The sequence below is a fragment of the Monopterus albus genome, unplaced genomic scaffold, assembly GCF_001952655.1.
Source record: "Monopterus albus unplaced genomic scaffold, M_albus_1.0 scaffold19.1, whole genome shotgun sequence".
NCBI classification, from domain to species: Eukaryota; Metazoa; Chordata; class Actinopteri; order Synbranchiformes; family Synbranchidae; genus Monopterus; species Monopterus albus.
The window spans coordinates 2,680,049-2,697,461 of NW_018127899.1; the positions used below are offsets into that span (position 1 = coordinate 2,680,049).

The following is a 17,413-nucleotide window of genomic DNA, read 5'->3' on the forward strand; positions in this document are numbered from 1 at the left end:
TGTTCACCCTGCTCACCCTCCCACTCCATCCTCCTCCTCTCCTGCTCCTGCTCTTCCTCTTCTTCCCTCCACAGCACGTCATCCTCCTTCACTTTGTTGATGCTGTCGCAGTTTTTGCCCTCGTGTCCTTCATAGCAGTGACAGCGAAACCTCTCAGTGAGGAGCTGCAGTTCGTGCTGCAAGTGCCAACCAGTGACGGTGAAGTCTTCGTCACCAGAAGCCTGGATGTGGTAACTGTCGGCACTCAGATGGAGGTAATGGGGTGCGTGGGGGTCCCGACGGACGCAGCGGCCATTCCCCTGGCACAGGAAGTCGCTGCAGACCTCGGCAGCTCGCGTCACGTTGATAATGTACTGACCCAGGCGGTGGCTGAGGAAGGACTTCACCTTGGTGCAGTTATCCTGCGGGAACAGCAGGCATACACAATTAGAGACTAGCTGGTGAGGAAAGTGGCATATTTAGCAGATAGAGAGGCAGATAGTTTTCTCAGGAGTCTGTGGAGACCAGAACTAAAATTAATATCTGACCTGTCCAAACTCCTTGGCATGACTCGGCTGTTCTGTTTTAATAGTTCACCATAAGGTGGTGATGTGTCAGAGCTGTGTGTCTGTCAGCTTGTTGTGGAGTTTTGGCCCTAGTGGCTTTAACTGCTACCAGCAACCGACAAGAAAAGAGCCACTGTTAGACTAAGACTGATGCTCAGGTTTGGCATTTGACTAAGATTGTAGTTGCATTGCATTTTTCTGAAAAGCAGCTGCACATCATGCACCGGTTCCATGCAGACAGGATCACAGCAGCCTGTAAAATGTGTGCATCATACTTTTTAAAATGCCAGAGTAGTTTCCACAGCATACAGCGACCACATGGTTTCAACTTTCTATTGTTTGGCTTTATACAGCAGTGGTTTGTCTGGAGCCCAACACAAATTAAGAATCTGGAGGGGAGAATGTTTTTTTTTTACATAGAAATACGCAGCCAGACTCCATCTGACGCCACAGTGGAACAAAAGATTGACAGCAGATTTTCTGCCAAAACAACACATCAGACCTGTGTTTAAATATTTAGCGTGTATCCATGAATTATCAGAGTTTCAGAAGATCTTTTCCTCTTTCACAGAAAGTAAGAGGGTAAAGATATTTTTTGGCCTGGTTAGAGGTAAAAGACACCCACCCTGGATGAGGTCAGGTTCAGGTCACCCCAGATGACGAACCCTGCAGCTCCCAGAGCAGCGCTCTCCCCAATGGTGTGGATCAGGTCTTTCTGCAGGAAACACACATGTACAGACGTCACGTCTCAACTGTTTCTGTCACTATAGCACATTAATGATCAGCCATACTGAAACAACACAGAAGACTGAAAACCTTGAGAGATGGAAAGATTTGCTTCTGGATCTGCATGAAGCCCAAAACAATAAGGGAACAGTCGGGATTTTTCAAGGATTTTAATGAATCCAAAAGCATCAAGTGAAATTATCAAGGAACAAAACTTAAACAAAAAGGCTGCTGCTGTTCAGAATATTTATCATATATAAATAATTTATATCACATGGCATATAGTATTCATCTTTTGATCAAATGTATTAGTAATGGCATAATTATTGAAAATCAGCACAGAAAGATAAACAAATTGATTATAATATAAATATATTCATGTGACTAGAAAGAACAACTATATGACAGAACCACAAGATGGTGCTGCTGATTTTATTCTACTTTACTACCTGGATGAGCATCAGCACAGAAAGCTTCCTGCTCCTGGTTTTAGTGCCACTTTGGAAACCACGGCAGCTGTGGGTCTACACTGGGTGGCAGTAGTGAGTCAGCAGTGTAACCACGTTGCATCACAGTAGAGATCGGAAAATTTTCAAATAAAATGGATGCATTTCTTTTTGTCTTCATGAAGACACCAAACAGTATAATGGTATGGTGTGGAACACAAAAATTTTTATATAAATTATTATATTTTACATTAACACATAGTAACATCATTTTACAACAAGTTGCAAAATGCCTGAAGGTGTAGGCATTGAGGAGCTGACATGATTCTTGGAGTGTTAACGCCAGTTATATGTAAATCCATCTCTAATTTTTTGTGTTAAGATGTTTTATATATTGCATGTATATTTATAAAAGCACATGTACTTTATAGGTTATTAGAATAGTTTAAAAAAATAAATTTTTAGTGAGAGTTTACATCATAGTTTTTTTTTCCTGTTGAATCACAATCAGAGATTATACAGAGATTATTTCATTTGTTATTACAACTAGAGCACCGACGTACAATTTAAACATCCCCAAACCAGTGATTTTCTGTATTTAGGTAATTTTTCATAAATCTCATACAGATGTGAGAACAGACATCACTGTACAGTCTCAGAAGTAAGAGTCGACTGCACAGCCGTGCGGTTTCTATTCCTACACTTTATATAAAGATGAACAACGTGACAGCTTGCAGAATTGAAGGCACAAGTCTGTTGCCCCCGGTGGCTGACTGCAGTATAGGTCATAAAAACTGCCGCCCCATGTCGGCAGATGGGACATGAGCCAAACTTAAAATTTGTACCAATCAGGTGAATCTTTCCTAAAGGTGATTTCTGTCATTTAAGCTAGATGTTAGCACACTGTGCAGAATCTGGTTGCAAAATGTGTCTCAAAAGCAAAATGGCCATCACCATATTCACAAAACTTTTGCGTTTGCATAGTGACAGGAAGTGATGACACATCATCTGTGTTATTATACAGTCAGTGTCTCAGCTTTGTTTACACTACTTCTTATGCTACACATAACATAGCGAGAAGCTAGCAGAGCAGTGTAAACAGAAAATGCATGATCATGCAGTTCTGTAGAGTCTTTCTAGCCATTTGAGCACTTTTTGAAAAAGCCCTTGTTTGTTTTCTGAGGCTCACTGGTGTGTTTTTCTAAGTTTTGCACAACAGGCTAAACCATTTAAAGTGAGTACACAAAGTTCATTGTAGGATTTAGTCTCTGGTGTTTTAAAAATAATCAAAAAATAGAAAATCACCAGCCTTATTCTTTAAAACAGCTATACCACTGTTAGAAATGTCGTTCTTACTGTGGTGAGGAAGGACAGGGCTTCGTCTCGGTATCCCAGCCTCAGGTATACATAGGTGGGGAGGTCATAGTCCTTCGAGGTGAGCGAGGAGACACGGAGCGCCTCTTGGATCCTGTGCTGGGAGAAGTGCAGGTTGATGACGCTGTTGGTATGACTTTTACTTATCGCCACCGAGGGAACGAGCGCTGTACTGCTGTTCACCAGCCACAGCCGCCAACCTCTCCAGCAGGGGGCAGAAGCCTGTGTAGTTCTGCTCATGCAGGTTGTAGTTGTGGCAGTCAGGGTAGAGGTAGAAGCCCCAGTGCCCATTGGGGCGAAGTTGTGTCCCCAGCTGGATGGTCCTCTGCATGAACAACCGGGCGCTTTTCTCAAACCGCCGCTGTGCCAGCTCTTCCACCTGTGCTGCCGTCACATTAATGTATGCTTTTTCTGTCAGCTCCTTAGACTTTTGCCTGTAGATGTCCTTCCTGTACCAGTTACGGCTCCACTGAGGCCTCCAGAACTCCCAGTCGATGACGGCCAGGCCGCGGAAGTCCTCTGCAGGGATGAAGTGGTTGATATCCTGGTAGGCCTTGAAAAGGTGCAGGTCTAGGCTGCAGTTCTGGGGCAGGCCACCATGCACGGCAGCGCCCTGCAGGGTGTAATAGGGGTAGTAGCCCAGTCGGTTGGCGTAGAAGATGGTGACGTTCTGGCCTGTCCAATTAGCACGTGGGCTCCCGTGGATGTGGAAGAGGTGGTCCAGGTTAGTGGTGATGTTGTACTTCATGGCACACAAGTCCAGCGGGGCATTCCAGGCAGCAATGAACGGCTTCCGGCTGATCAGAGGTAGCTTGGCAGGTTTCTGACCGAAGGTGGCGTGGAACAGCAGCAGAACCCAGGAGCAAGTGAGGGCAACAGGTACAACATGGTGGGAGGAGGATGCCCCGCCCAGTAGCACCACAGGCATGCTGGGGTTCAAGAGGTGCAGCTGTCAGTCATCCTAAGAGAGAGACAGAGAAGTCATCTGCGGTAAAGTGTCATCTGAACACAGTGCATGGGCCTCAGAGAACGGCTCCCATTGTGGTGGAACTTTGGATGTTTTGTGTAGCATCGCCGTTAGTAGCATTTCACCACACCAGACTAACCCAAAGCTCTGTCTGTGAAATGTTTTGGCTCATCTGCAGAAATCTCATCTTTAGTTATTATATTGTTCCTGTTCAGTGAGTTTATTTACCTCAAACTGTTCATCCAGGGCTTTATGGCCATAGAGATAAACATCAGTTTTACTGCTGTCTCCATCTGTGAGCATTACAGCCCTGGGCCATGTTTTCCAGCTGTGAATTTTTTAGAAATCCTATGAAGTGTTTTCATTTTGCTCTTATATTTTATGGCTTGTAATCACAGCACTTTCTTTTCTTTGTCTTCCTGGGAGTTTTTCTTTGTAGGTAAAGCCAGTTTCTATCTTTGGTGAGTGGATCTGAGTGCTGCCGTACAACCTCAGCAACCTCAAAGAGGCTCATTTTACACCAGTTACTTGAGGAAAATGAGTGAATTTCATGCACAAAGAAAGTATCTGAACTCGGGAATAAATGAAGCTGACAGTTTGATGGAGGTATTTCTAAGAGGACAGAAACACAAGAACACAGAACATTCAGAGATGCCAAGAGAAGGAGAAGCATGTCCTGGGTCGAGCCAAACCCCTGATGGAGGTCCAAGGGCCAGAAGCCAAAATAACAGTTTCCCTCGTCTACTCCATCTGTCATGAAGCTGTGTTCCAACACTGTCCGGACGCCACCACATTACTGCTCACTCAGTCAAATTCTGACTATGTGAGCACTTTAAACAACATGAAAGCACTGGATTTGTCATACTGCTAATAACTGAACAGACACATCTACAAACAAGACGTCTGCATGTTGCATGAAGTGGGATGGTTCCTGGAAAGAGGGAACTCAACCTGAAAACTGGTGGCATGATGGAACACTGGACATCCTTCCTGCTAAGTTTTGATTCTGCTTCTTATACCAGTCAATCATGGAGAGTTTCCTCTAGTATTCCTATAAACCATCTTAATTTACAATGGATACTGCCCATCCCTGTCACTACTTCTTCATGGGTTAATTCTTCTAATTGTAGTTTGTGTTTGCCAACGACAGAATGTGGCAGCAAAATAGAATCGGCTGTTTTCTAACAAGTAGCTCCAATTGAATTTATTTAACTGGAAAAGCCTCACTGAGCTTAAAAATGATTATCATAGAATGGCTGCATAAAGAAAGCAAATACAGTCAGGGGAGCCCTTTGTTCAAACATCATCACTTTCTTACTGGCATCACAAAATAGCTTAGTCAGAAAACAGCGACGTACTGAAGCTCCTCTTCATCCAAAGAAATCATATCTGGGCACTGTGTGAGTGTGCACAGAGTCTGTTTTATCAGGCCAGCATGCAGAGGAGTCAGTGTGATGCTTCAGTTAACCCGAGCAAAGAGGATTGTAATAATGACTGAATGTGGGCATGATTCATGTTCATCACAGGAGAGCCTGAAAATGAAAGTTGGAGAACGGGAAGTCTTTCCACTCAGCAGAGCCAAAGCCAATCGTAGCACCCAGTGGGAAATCACTCTGCCAGGGTGAAAACGATTGGTGAGTTTGGGTTTGGGGTGAATTTGTCCGATGGAGAAAACAGATGGATGACTTCAGAGGCAGACGAGGCAAAACAAATGTGACTGAAAATGATGAAGGCAGGCAGAATCGCTGTTTTCTATCCACATTTTTCAAAGGAGTGACTATTTATGGATCTTTGTTTGTCCTGATGGCCTTTACTGTTTTGATGTCAGAGCTCTACCCATTCATTACGACTTCCTGTTAGCGCAACCCATTTATCAAGTGGAGAACAATAGATGATTTTTGTGGTAAAGTTTTTGGATCCTGTGCAGATTTTTGTATAACATCAGTAAATCTCAAGATGCTGCTGATATATAAAATTTGATGAAATGTTTATTTTGGCTCTTGCTTACTGATAATACACATATACAATAAGCTAGAGCAATGCTGGATTTGTTGAGGCAGATACATTATCAGTATTTGAGTAAAAAAATAATATACAATCAAAATTAAGTGAAATATTGTCCAATTGTTTTTACATAAACGCATATTATAAGATGCAGAAATATTTTTGATTAATTTGGTAAATGGTAATGGTAAATGGTAAATGGACTGTATTTTATATAGCGCTTTCTCACAGTGTGTTACACTGGCCAAAGCGCTTTACAGGAGATTATACACCATTCACCCATTCACACACACATTCACACACCGATGACGATTTGCTTATTAATGCTACTCTACCTAATTTCTCCTCAGCCTAGAAAGCCTAGATTTTTAAATCATTGTATTGATACTTGGGTAAATGAACTGAATACTTCTTCCGCCACTGGCTGATACATCTCCGATTAAATCGGCCACTGGTATCAGTGGTGGCGATGTATTGATCTGGCCTCATTGTGCATCAGTTATTATAAGATGTCAATTTGCTGTAAATCCTCACGTTATTCCTAATTGAAACACCTGAAGGCTGAGCAGCAACACCTCTTTTCTGAACTCATGCCACCTCACAGTCCTGAAGTCCTGTCAGATCACCAAGATTCCCAGCTTCAGCTTCTGATTTTTAGCTCTAGACACTGTAGCCCGATGTCTCTCTGTGGAAAGCAGACGGAAAAAACATGCTCCCACCAGCAAAGACCTTTTTATAGTCAGCTGTGATCAGCTTTAATTTTTCTGCTGTCAAAGATCCTGTGTTGTCGGCTTTTCTGACTATTTACTGTGAGTTGTTATGGGTCACAGCGTCTACTAGTTGACTGAAACTCCACCTAAATGTGACCTTTTAATGTCTCCATCACAGCTAATGTGCAGCTTCTGAGCAGGGCATTAATGCCTGTTGGGTAAACCATTTCTCAAAGGCTTAAAAATGTGCCGCTGTGCGTCCAATTTCCAAATAGAAAAACCTTTCTCCGCTCATGGTTTTTTTTTTTGTTTTATTTTGTAATTGAACATTTATTGAATTTTAAACCAATAACACAAGGATTCAAAAACTAACCAAACTCCAAACTATACCAAACTCCCACCCCACCTTTTGCATGGATTGGCAAATCTATGGTAAAAAAAAAAAAAAAGCCATCACAAGGGTATTGTTAAGGGTGAGCAAACATACTTGGCTCAAGCCCCCCCCGCATCACACAAAACAGATGGTCAAACCATACTGACGCCGAGAGTTGCAGCTTCCCTCTGGGTCTAAAAATACACTTTATTGTCCTCTGTGTGCAGCAAAACAAAAGTTGCAGAAAATGAAACAAGCTGTTAGAAACTTGGTACCAGAGTTTAGCAGCTCACCTATAGATGCTGCATACCGACCAACAAGCAGTCTGAGAAGTGGGGGGGTGTCCTCTTCAGGGTCGCCACAGGGGTCATGGTGGCCCACAGCACCGTACATCCAACAAGCCCGCGCTCATTCCTTCTGTCAGTATGAAACACAAGCCATCCATCCACATTTATATACAGCCTGGAGAGGCGAAGTAGGAGAGAGCGCCACCGCCACAACACAGCGATTAAAGAGCAAGGAGGGAGGGGGGAGTGAGAGACAGTAAAGAGTCAGTGTGAGAGAGGGAGGTTTTAAATCCCTGCGAGTCAGCTGAGCTTCTCTAGGAGAAAAGTCCCAAACCATCCACTTTGGTCAGCATCAGACTGGAGGACCCGACGTAAAGACACAACAAAGACAGTCCACGTACCTACTGTAAAACATATTAAAGGCTCAGTACAGAAAGGTTATGCTAGCAGTTAATCCAGTGAAATTTCCAAATTTCTATCCTGCAGTTCAGTAATTAATGTTTCAAAATGTTTCCGGATCAAAAAATTGTGAATTATACTGTAGATGTGGAGCAATTGCATCTATAAGACAGAGACCAGATGAATGGCCATGAACATGGGCATTACCATGAGAAGACTGTTTTTGTGAACTCTTTCCTCATTTTCTTTTCCCCTGGGTCTGTCCCATTTTGTGAACATGATATCCCAGGAACACCTTGAGGGAATTTCTTCAAATGGCACAGACATCCACTTGGACTTGAGGAAAACTGATTAGATTTTGGTGGTCATAGGTCAAGGTGACCTCATGTCTGTCCCATTCCTGGTCTGTCGCTGGTGTAGGTACACAAGTAATAATTCTAATTTCCTAGTTTACCCCCAAGGGCGTAGCATTCCCCCAGACTGGGTGCACACCGGGTCAGAATACTCTCCAGCCTGTGCTTTAAATGTAACCCGAGAGGTTTTTGACCATTACCAGTGCTATGGAGCGATGGTGGGAGTCCCCGTTCTAGTTGTTTTTGTCAAACACGTGTGGTTGACGCAGTAGGCATTCCTCTAGTGAAGAAACGTCTCCAAAGAGAGCAACATCAGATTTAGACAAACATAGTCTCCACATGGACCGAATGAGGACTTTGACATTAGCCCTTTTCTGTAGGCTGAAGGTTATGTTTGATTATAACGTTTATGATCTGGATCTTTGACTAGGATTTGATATTTATTAGTGGTCACAAAGGCGGGTATGGACTGAAAAACCTTTTGCGCTATTGGATACCTGTGATTGTTGGCCCAATCACAATTTATTCCACTAATTCTGTAATATATTCATAACAGGACTTGGCAGTTTTTTAAAGTGTATAGATGTGTGTTTGTGTTTTTGTATTGTAATGTGGTGAGTGAAAATGTGTAAGAAAATGCTGTATGAGAAAATCGGGGTCATACTGTTACTGTGCTGTTGTCTTCGAGCTGATTGGCCAGGGTTGTGCTGTCGTACCTGACATCAGTCATCAAGTTAGGTCAGAGCAAACGCTGATGAAGACATGATGTCAAAACGGCAGTGGTGCGGCAGCTTGGCCTGAATAAAAAGAATTCTGTGGAGCATAAAATCAGTGTGTAGGCTCTTCACACAGCACATTCCTGCCAATGGTTTCACACCATTCCTTTGGTGTGCAGGTGGTAACACACCAAGAAATATTTTCATCTGCCAACAAAATGCATGTAAACAATGCAATGTTAGAGACGGGCCACTTTGCATTTAGGTGAGAAACACGAATGTAAACCTAACTTCTGTTCCTTTTCAAGAAAACCCAATTAACAACAGGCTTTTTGACCACGAACATTGGACTTGAGGGATGTATGTGTTCAGAGCAACTGCATTCTGCTGTACATACAGCATATCATGCAACTACATCACTTTTATGTTCAGCTTTTCTTTTTAAGAGAGATTTCTTTTTCTCTTAGAATTAAGGTGACATTAGATTAGATGCACATTTTCTGGTTGTATTGTGATTTGGCGGTTTTGTGATAAACCCAAAATGTGCATTAGACTTTTTTCTCTGCAGTTTGCACCACTTATATTTGCATGTTTTCTTATTTGTCCAGTACATTCCCTCAGGCAGGCCAGTCTTTTTTAAACCAACTGAATAAGTGCAACCACAAACTCAACAATGCTGAGAAAATCTGTGTAACAGAGGAAACAGGAAATAATCAGGGTGTCAAAACTGTCAAGTGACATACATCTATTTATTTTTCCACCAAAATAAACATGCAGTAGAGTTAACTAGTATCTTCATCCCTATGCATTTCATAATTTGCACGTTCATTCCTTGAGTGTCACTGTGCTGATTAAATGGCGTCGCACATGGCTGCGGCACTTTGACCCAGCCCGAGTCGAGATTCCACTGGTTAACCTCACGTTTTTACAGAAGATAAAAGTTACAGTGAACCAGAATCATTCAAGTCCTTCTGTCAAACTCAAACATGGACTTTCTCTTTTTTTTCTTTGCATGTTTTCATACTGAGTAAATATCTGCACGGATCTCTGTCAGAAGAAATGCAGCATAGTTTGTGTATTTTTGCTTTTCTAGGTGATGGGAGAATATATTATTATAGGAGAAACCCGACTCGCTCTCTGCATCAGTGAAGCTTGTCACCTATAATTAAAATATTAACATTTTAGATCATCTGTGTTCATTCATTATGAGTTTCCGAGTGTGTGTTTGCATGCTAAGCTTCTGCTTGTGAGAAACTAAAAATAGCAATGTTGTCTCTTCATTTTCTTCTGTTTTCTTTGAGTTTTACGAATTCTGTAGACTTTTACTGTTTCTGTTCAGAGTAACTGTGAGGAATAGATTGGATTCATCAGCTGTTAAGTGTCTGAATATTTCTCAAAAACAGGTTTATTTATTTGAACTGTTTTTAACATTAGAACGCTATGAATAGTGCAGAAGACTCAAAGAGCGCTAACACAATCAGGAAGCCTCGACTAAATGAGCAGTTATAGTGCAAAGAAGAGAAGCCAGATCCTCGGGGGGGGCTGAACACAGTTCATCCTGATTGACAGGCCTGATTCACTCGCCATGGGAACACCTGCACGATGCACTCGATGAACAAGCAGCTGTAGTGGGGGAGACCGTCACTGTAATCCTGTGTCCTAAGAATTCATGTAAAATCAGAAACCAATCTAAAAAACTGTACGTACTTCAGAGACTATATTACAGAAATACCTGAAATCAGAGCGAATGTGATCAGAGCGCGCTCAGATCCAGTCGAGCCCCAGAATATGCATAAATGAATTTGGTCATTTAAAATTTGCATCCTAAATGAAGCTGCTGCTTTTTTAAACTGTTACCAGTTAAATCTCATGGTTCTGTGATCTAGGCTTCCTGGAAGTGTTTGATCCAAAGGTTGGAGAAGGTGGAGGAGAGATCTGCCTTTGCATGGAGCTACGCTGGCTCTTATCACCCTGCTTCCTCTTTGTGTGAAGCTGGGCTGAACATATCTTGGACTTGTCCTGGACTGAATCCACAGATGTTATGTGTTTGTATATGTGAAATCACATGCTATGAGACAACGCCAGCTATTTTAACCTTCCTTCTGCATAATCTACAGTGCACAGTGTGTGTTTCAGTGTCAGCTAAAGGCCAGCTCAGGACGTTCTGACAGCTGTGACCGACTGTGGGCTGAAATGCAACACATGAAATGAAACACATGCTCTGTGTTTCTGTGTGGGACGGACAGGAGAAGTCTGAGGAAGTCATCTGTGTTTGTTCCTTCGTGTTTTCTGCTCTGCACACTTGTCTTTTGGCAAGAGTTAGGTGAATGCTAACTGAATAAATAAAGGCCAACTGTTTAGGAACGCCAACAGTTTCTCGACAGTTAAAGTAGACTAATGATAAGGACGGAAGTTTGAACAGGTTGAGCTGATGCTGTTGTTTTGTTGTTTACTTGGTTTTATTTGTTGCAGTAATGTGAAATGTTATTAATGTGATTCCAGTCTGGTTTTTCGAAACGAATTCATTGATCACAAAACTAATGGCAGCAGTGAGGAAACAGCAGTTACAATGTCGGCCCTTGGGGAGGTGACAGGGGTGCGGTGGTAGAGCAGTCGTCTCCCAACCAGAAGGTTGAAGGTTCGAATCTCAGTGCCGGCAGTCCATGTGTCGAAGTGTCCTTGGGCAAGACACTGAACCCCCCTGTTGCCCCCGTCGGCTGAGGTGGCGCCGCAGATGGCTGCCTCGGTTCTGTACCGGAAACACAGATCAGGTTGCTCCCCAGCCACAGGGACAGCAGTTCGATGCCTGGCTTCTCCAGTCCACATGTCGAAATTTTCTTGAGCTTCCGGTGTTGACGAATGTGTGTGTGTTTGCGCGTCTAAATGGGGAAATAGCTTTAAGTGCGTAGAGAAGTGCTATTTAAGTACAAGACCATTTAGGAGTTTGACAGTTTCATAGGTGTCTTCTGTTTGTATTCTTCCTGTTTCATGTCAGTCTCATGGAGAAACATCATCAACACTTCCACTAGCTCGGTGTGAACTGTCCAGACAATGACCTGCTCTGTCGCACATGGATTCACTCAGACATTGTACAGACTTTGTACTAGGGAGCTGGCGGGGTAAAGTTCGCTTGTCCAGGCCAACTGATCTGGACATTTGCATTCTAACAGCTCCTCTGGGTGATGTCTAGATAAGTGCAGGCTGCCTGAAAAGGGCTTAAGTCAGTGCAAAGTCCCCACATGGAAGAAAAATATACGTGTGTGTGTGTGTGTGTGTGTGTGGAGGAAGCCACATTCCCAAAGCGGGCGGAGGGTGTTTAGATTCCTCTGGCCTGGCGCTGTGATTTGTTTCCACCGCCTCCGAGGATGAAAAGCCCACCCTGAACCCATTCAACCCCCTCCCCTCTCTACCCCTGCCCCTCACCCGACCACTTGCTCACCCCTCCATGGAAACCCTGGCGTCCCAGGCTCCTCATGAGCATATGGACTGTGTTATGAAAATGTGTGGGCCCAGGCAGCACGGGGCCTCCTGCTGCTTTAATGGCCTGAGCTGTAATGAGGCATCGAGTTGCCCAGGGAGATAGTGATGGTTCTGGGTCGCCCTGTGTTCAGTACATACTGCATGCTATGGAGGGTTACAGGAGAAAACCGGCTGGTCAGCCATAAAACGAGCATGGAGCCTGCTTCTGCAGGATTCTGGTCAACAGACATTCAAGTTACAACTGAAAACTGATTTCTGTGGTTGCATCAGTTGAAGGTCATCCTCCCTGCGTCGTGCTTGGCTGGTTCCCTCTCACTCCCCTTTAGTTTAAACCATACAGGCATGTTCTAACTCATATTTTGACATATATTTTAAACACCTGATTCACTCCAATGGTTTTCTTACCTGTCAAAAACATACTGCTAACACTTAAAATCCTGTCCTCCCTTTGATTTGTGCTGGGGGCAGTTACAGCTGTCATTCTTACAATACTGGCAGGATTTTGGCAATGCAGTGCTTTTGGCCGTTGCACTTCAGTCATGTTCAGCTCTCACGTGTGATAAACAAAACGCGCCACGTCCTCGCTGTCAGCCCAGCACACAGACTTAAAGATCTGGTACTGACATATTATCTCATCTGCAGACTTATGTAACAAAGTAAAAACCAATCAGCATTTCCTTTTTAAAACATCGCTTTAATTGGACCGTCGCACAGAAGGAAATGCACAGTCTGCTGTGACTCTGACCTCTGACCTCCAGGAACTGAAGCTAAGTGGACTGTCTTTAGTTATTACCACATGTTGAACAGACCCGGGGGTCCAGTTGTCTGCAGGAGTCTGGGACTTCATACAGCCTCATGGCTTCCTTCACATATGGAACAGCCTGTTGTATTGCAGGCGGCCAGTTTTCCGCAGCAGTTGTATTATTGTTTCTGATGCCATCTACACCCCCAAACCTCACTCAGCACTTTATGGCCCTCAAGGAGCTTCACAGAGTAGTCGTGTTGATTTAGGCTCAGGATGTGAGAGGTCGACTGACGCCGGGCTGCTTGTTTTTATTGGACGGGGCGGCTTCTCCTCTGAACCAATTCTCTGCTCACAGTGTCATAAAAGGCCTTAGAGAGATTTAGCATTTTGTTCAGTAGATGCATGTTCCAGGTTCCAAACTCAGTCAGCTCCTGACTGACAGCCTGTTTGTAGATGTTTCACACAGGATGGATGCTAATGGTTTTGGTGACCCCATGACTTTTTCTCTAACAACATCATCTGCCTGTTTCACCTACGTCAGGACAAGTGCATGAAATTTGCATTAATATGGAACTTTTTTAAACGTATTCGTCCCCATGGTCAGTCAGTGACTCCCACAGAATAATGCATCTAAACAACAGTTGGATGGACTGCAGTGATATTGTGCACATTTCTGTGATCCCCAGAGGAATCCTGCTCAGTTTGTTGACAGATTGACTCCTTACTGAGCACCACCATGAGTTCGATGTTTGTGGTTTGCGGTGCCTCCGTCTGTTTGGAGAACGTTGTCTTTAACTGATTTTCTCACACTTTTTCTCCTCATACCTTGAAAAAAGGTTATAACAATCTTCACTGTGACAGTTAGTCCTCTTGTGGTGAGCATGGCTTTCTTGAAAAAGTGAAAGTGAAAATGGAGAACAAACAAATTAGCTGCTGACGTTGTGCCTGTAAAGTTAGCAAGGCAACAATAAACTACTGCAGCAATCAACAGTATACAGTGCACATGCTGTTTTAACTCTAATTTAATCTATAAATGTATTGGTTTTTTTATGTTTTCCCTTTTAACATTCAAAGGATACACACTGTAGGTTTACAAAACCCCTCTGATACTGACTGACTTCCAGACTCAATTTGCACTCAAATTTCAACTCAAAAAATAAAAAGAATTAAACATTAAAATAAGATCCTTAGGTTTACATCAGTCAAGATTCAAAACTGCAACTATACAAGTTAATATCAAAGTGTAACAGGCTTTTGGTTGCTTCTATGCATGCTTTTATTTTGAAAGGACAGACGACTTGTTTCCAGAGGGTCAGTCTTTGAGAGAGAGCCTGGAAGTAGTGCTAGTTTAGATGGTTTTTTGGAGGCGACACATTCAGTCCATCAGGATCATCATCATCAGTGTTTAGACTTTGTTAAATATTTGTGTATGAAGGTTTTAAATATTTAGCTGCTTCCATCCCAGCCTATAATCAGCTGATAAACAGAGACGAAAACTGAAAGTGGAAGATGGACTGTTCAATCATGTAACCGTTTATATGAAATACAGCCGAATGTGGTCCCGAGTAGCTGCAGTTTTCTCCTGTTTGTGTGACTCCGCTAAAACTCCTGTGATCAGCAGTTCTAGGAAATGACTTTTTAAAATGGATTTATTTATTGTTAAGATACAGTACAAGTTAAGGTCCTTCTGAAAGGCTTTTGTCTTGTCACTTTCTCACTCGGTCTGAGAGGAGACAGTCTGCACCCGCTTTGCTGCAAACAAACTGAGCATCCAGACTGCTGACACTGAGCTGAAGCTGATTATGGTTATTAGTCAAAGTACAGGAACCAACAATGTCTGTGGTTGGTGAAATTACAGGTGCTTGGTTTCTGTATTTTTAAGCCATTGAGTGATGAACCTCAGGAGGTTATTTTATGAAGTGGATAAGGAGAGAATGTTTTAGAAAGTGAAGGTTTTAAATGTGGCTGTATAAAAACAGCCAGTGTAAAAGTTAGGCTTATTTTCTGAAGTCATTTTCACTGACAACTATGTCCTCTGCACATTCTCAGGTTTGTGTTTAGAAGATGACATGAACCTGAGAGGACTGTGAATTGCGGATGCTGAGGCTGTTTACTTCTCCGGCTGTCAATCATCATAATCCGATAATAACAGCAACAGAGGTGCTGTCAGAATCATTCAGCCTAGTCAACGTCAGCTCTGCCACACTCATGTTTACTCCTGAAGAGCTTTGAAGGCTGTGAAATCTGCTTCATGCTGTCGCTGTCAACAGAGGTTAGATGCTAATGACTGTGGTGACCCTCAGACGGCTCATCTAATGGCTCTGAAAGGTCAAAATATTCACTGGTGGAAATTTCATGACAGGATCAAGTAAAGTCAGTGTCATTAACTAGTCCATATTCACAGTTTCACAATCTCAAATGAGTCTCGATTCAGAAAAACTTCACCAACAAACCCCATCTCAAATCGGTATGCAAAGTCTTTGCTCATTCCTCAGCTTGTTTCTTTCAGATCGACCTCTGTGCAGTGTTCTTTGTTTGTTTTGACTGAACAGTGTCTCACCTCTTCTCAGAGCTGAAGCTCAGGCAGCTGGTGTGTGATCAGGCAGCACCGCTGCAGAATGCCAACTGATCATCCTGCCGATCATCACCAGCAGTACCAGAGCTCACCATCAGGACCTCGGGAGCATGTGACTTTTTCCACATGATGAACCACATGTTTAAGTTGTAGTTTACATGGAATTAATTCATAACACACAAGATCTTGAATTCTAAAGTCACATTTACCTTATGGGAACTTTCATGTTCAACTACAGCACACAAGATTGTTTTAGCAAGTTGACTTTATAGTGATGATGTCAGGATGTGTGTGCGGTGCTTGTTCTCATGGTGTTATGTTGTTTGTTCTCCATTGCTGCTGAAACACTGAAATTTCCCCATTGAGGGATCAATAGGGTACCTACCTACCTACCTATGAACTGAGACTGAAATCTAAAGACTGAAGGCCAGAGAGAGAATTTCAAAAGCAACTAAACCAGTGAATGTTCCTCCTGAGGACACCTGACAGTTTCCACTCTGGGTGGAAACTGTAAAAGAAGAAGAAGAAATAAAATCTGTGTGTATATTGTTAATTGATTACCAGGTTTGGTACCAGACCATCAATCCTTTAAAGAGAGCAAACCTGGCTCATTAGCAAAGTGGGCTCCTCTGTCCATCTCACTCTCAAAAAGGAAGATGATAAGAATATTTCCCAAAAAGAAACAATTTTTTTTAAGTATTAATGAGCAGGGCTTCGTGTAGTTAAATGAGGTTAAGGGTCACAGAAGTGACCAAACACCCAGGGCTGTGTGATAACTGCATATGAATATAAAGAGAGAGCTACGTCCTAATCTGAAGAGAGAAACATCAGCTCGCAGCGCTCTGATCCTCCAGCAGCAGCAGATTAGTGGTGAAAGTCTAAAACTCGTGTTTGAGTCGAGTCGGCCGCCTGCAACAGTTTTTATAATCCACAGTTTACTCTTTTACAAACTATGAATCATGAGCCTCCAGTTGCTTCTCCTCCCTCCGGACACTGGGCTGAACAGTGTTTGACACTGGGCTGTCTTTCCCTTTCCCACGGAACAAACAGGGACTATTATGGAGTTGTTTGTCATGCGACCAAGTCCCGTCGCGGCTCACTGAGACTAGTTTGACTGACAGCACTGTCGTTAGCAGCATGATGAAGTACAGCCTGTCATGTCAACCTCATTACAGTCATTACCCCAAATTAAACACATGACTGAGACTGAACTGTCTGACAGGTTTGGTTGATTTATTGAGTGTTTGATAAGTTTTTTCTATGAAGGAATAATGTTTTTTTTGTTTTATTTTGTCAATGAACTCCAGTTTCATTTCTCTCTCTAGTATTGCTACAAAGGTTTTTAAGTATGAAGTCAATGTACAGATAAATAATCACAAACCTGGCACAAAATCAGTTCTGTGTGCAACAGGATAAAACACCATAGGCTCCTTTACATTCTACTTTTTACTATACAATGCAGATTTCCTCCAATTTAGATAATTAGCAAAGAAAGTATTTTAAATTAAGCTAAATGAGTTTGACAGTCACACCAGGACACAGGATGGCAGAGCTGGCAGTAACCAAGGTATGTCTGTGAAACTTGTGGAAATTGTGACTGGACAGTGAGTGACAGCAGGACAGATCAGGACATCTACAGGTGTATTTCATATTTATCATGGCTCTTGAGCTGCTGCCATGTGTTATTTTGTGCACCTAATTTGTTATCTGTTC

General features: G+C 42.8%; 1 protein-coding gene across 1 annotated transcript in view; it reads right to left on the minus strand.

The window, feature by feature from the left end:
- Positions 1-4,360, minus strand: part of hyal4 (hyaluronidase 4) — a 5,563-nt gene extending 1,203 nt beyond the window's left edge. Inside the window, 4 exon segments of the mRNA XM_020593371.1 lie at positions 17-401; positions 1,171-1,260; positions 3,074-3,284; positions 3,286-4,360. Coding sequence (XP_020449027.1) covers positions 17-401; positions 1,171-1,260; positions 3,074-3,284; positions 3,286-4,019 — 1,420 coding nt within the window. The 5' untranslated portion in view covers positions 4,020-4,360.
- Positions 4,361-17,413: the final 13,053 nt, after the last annotated feature.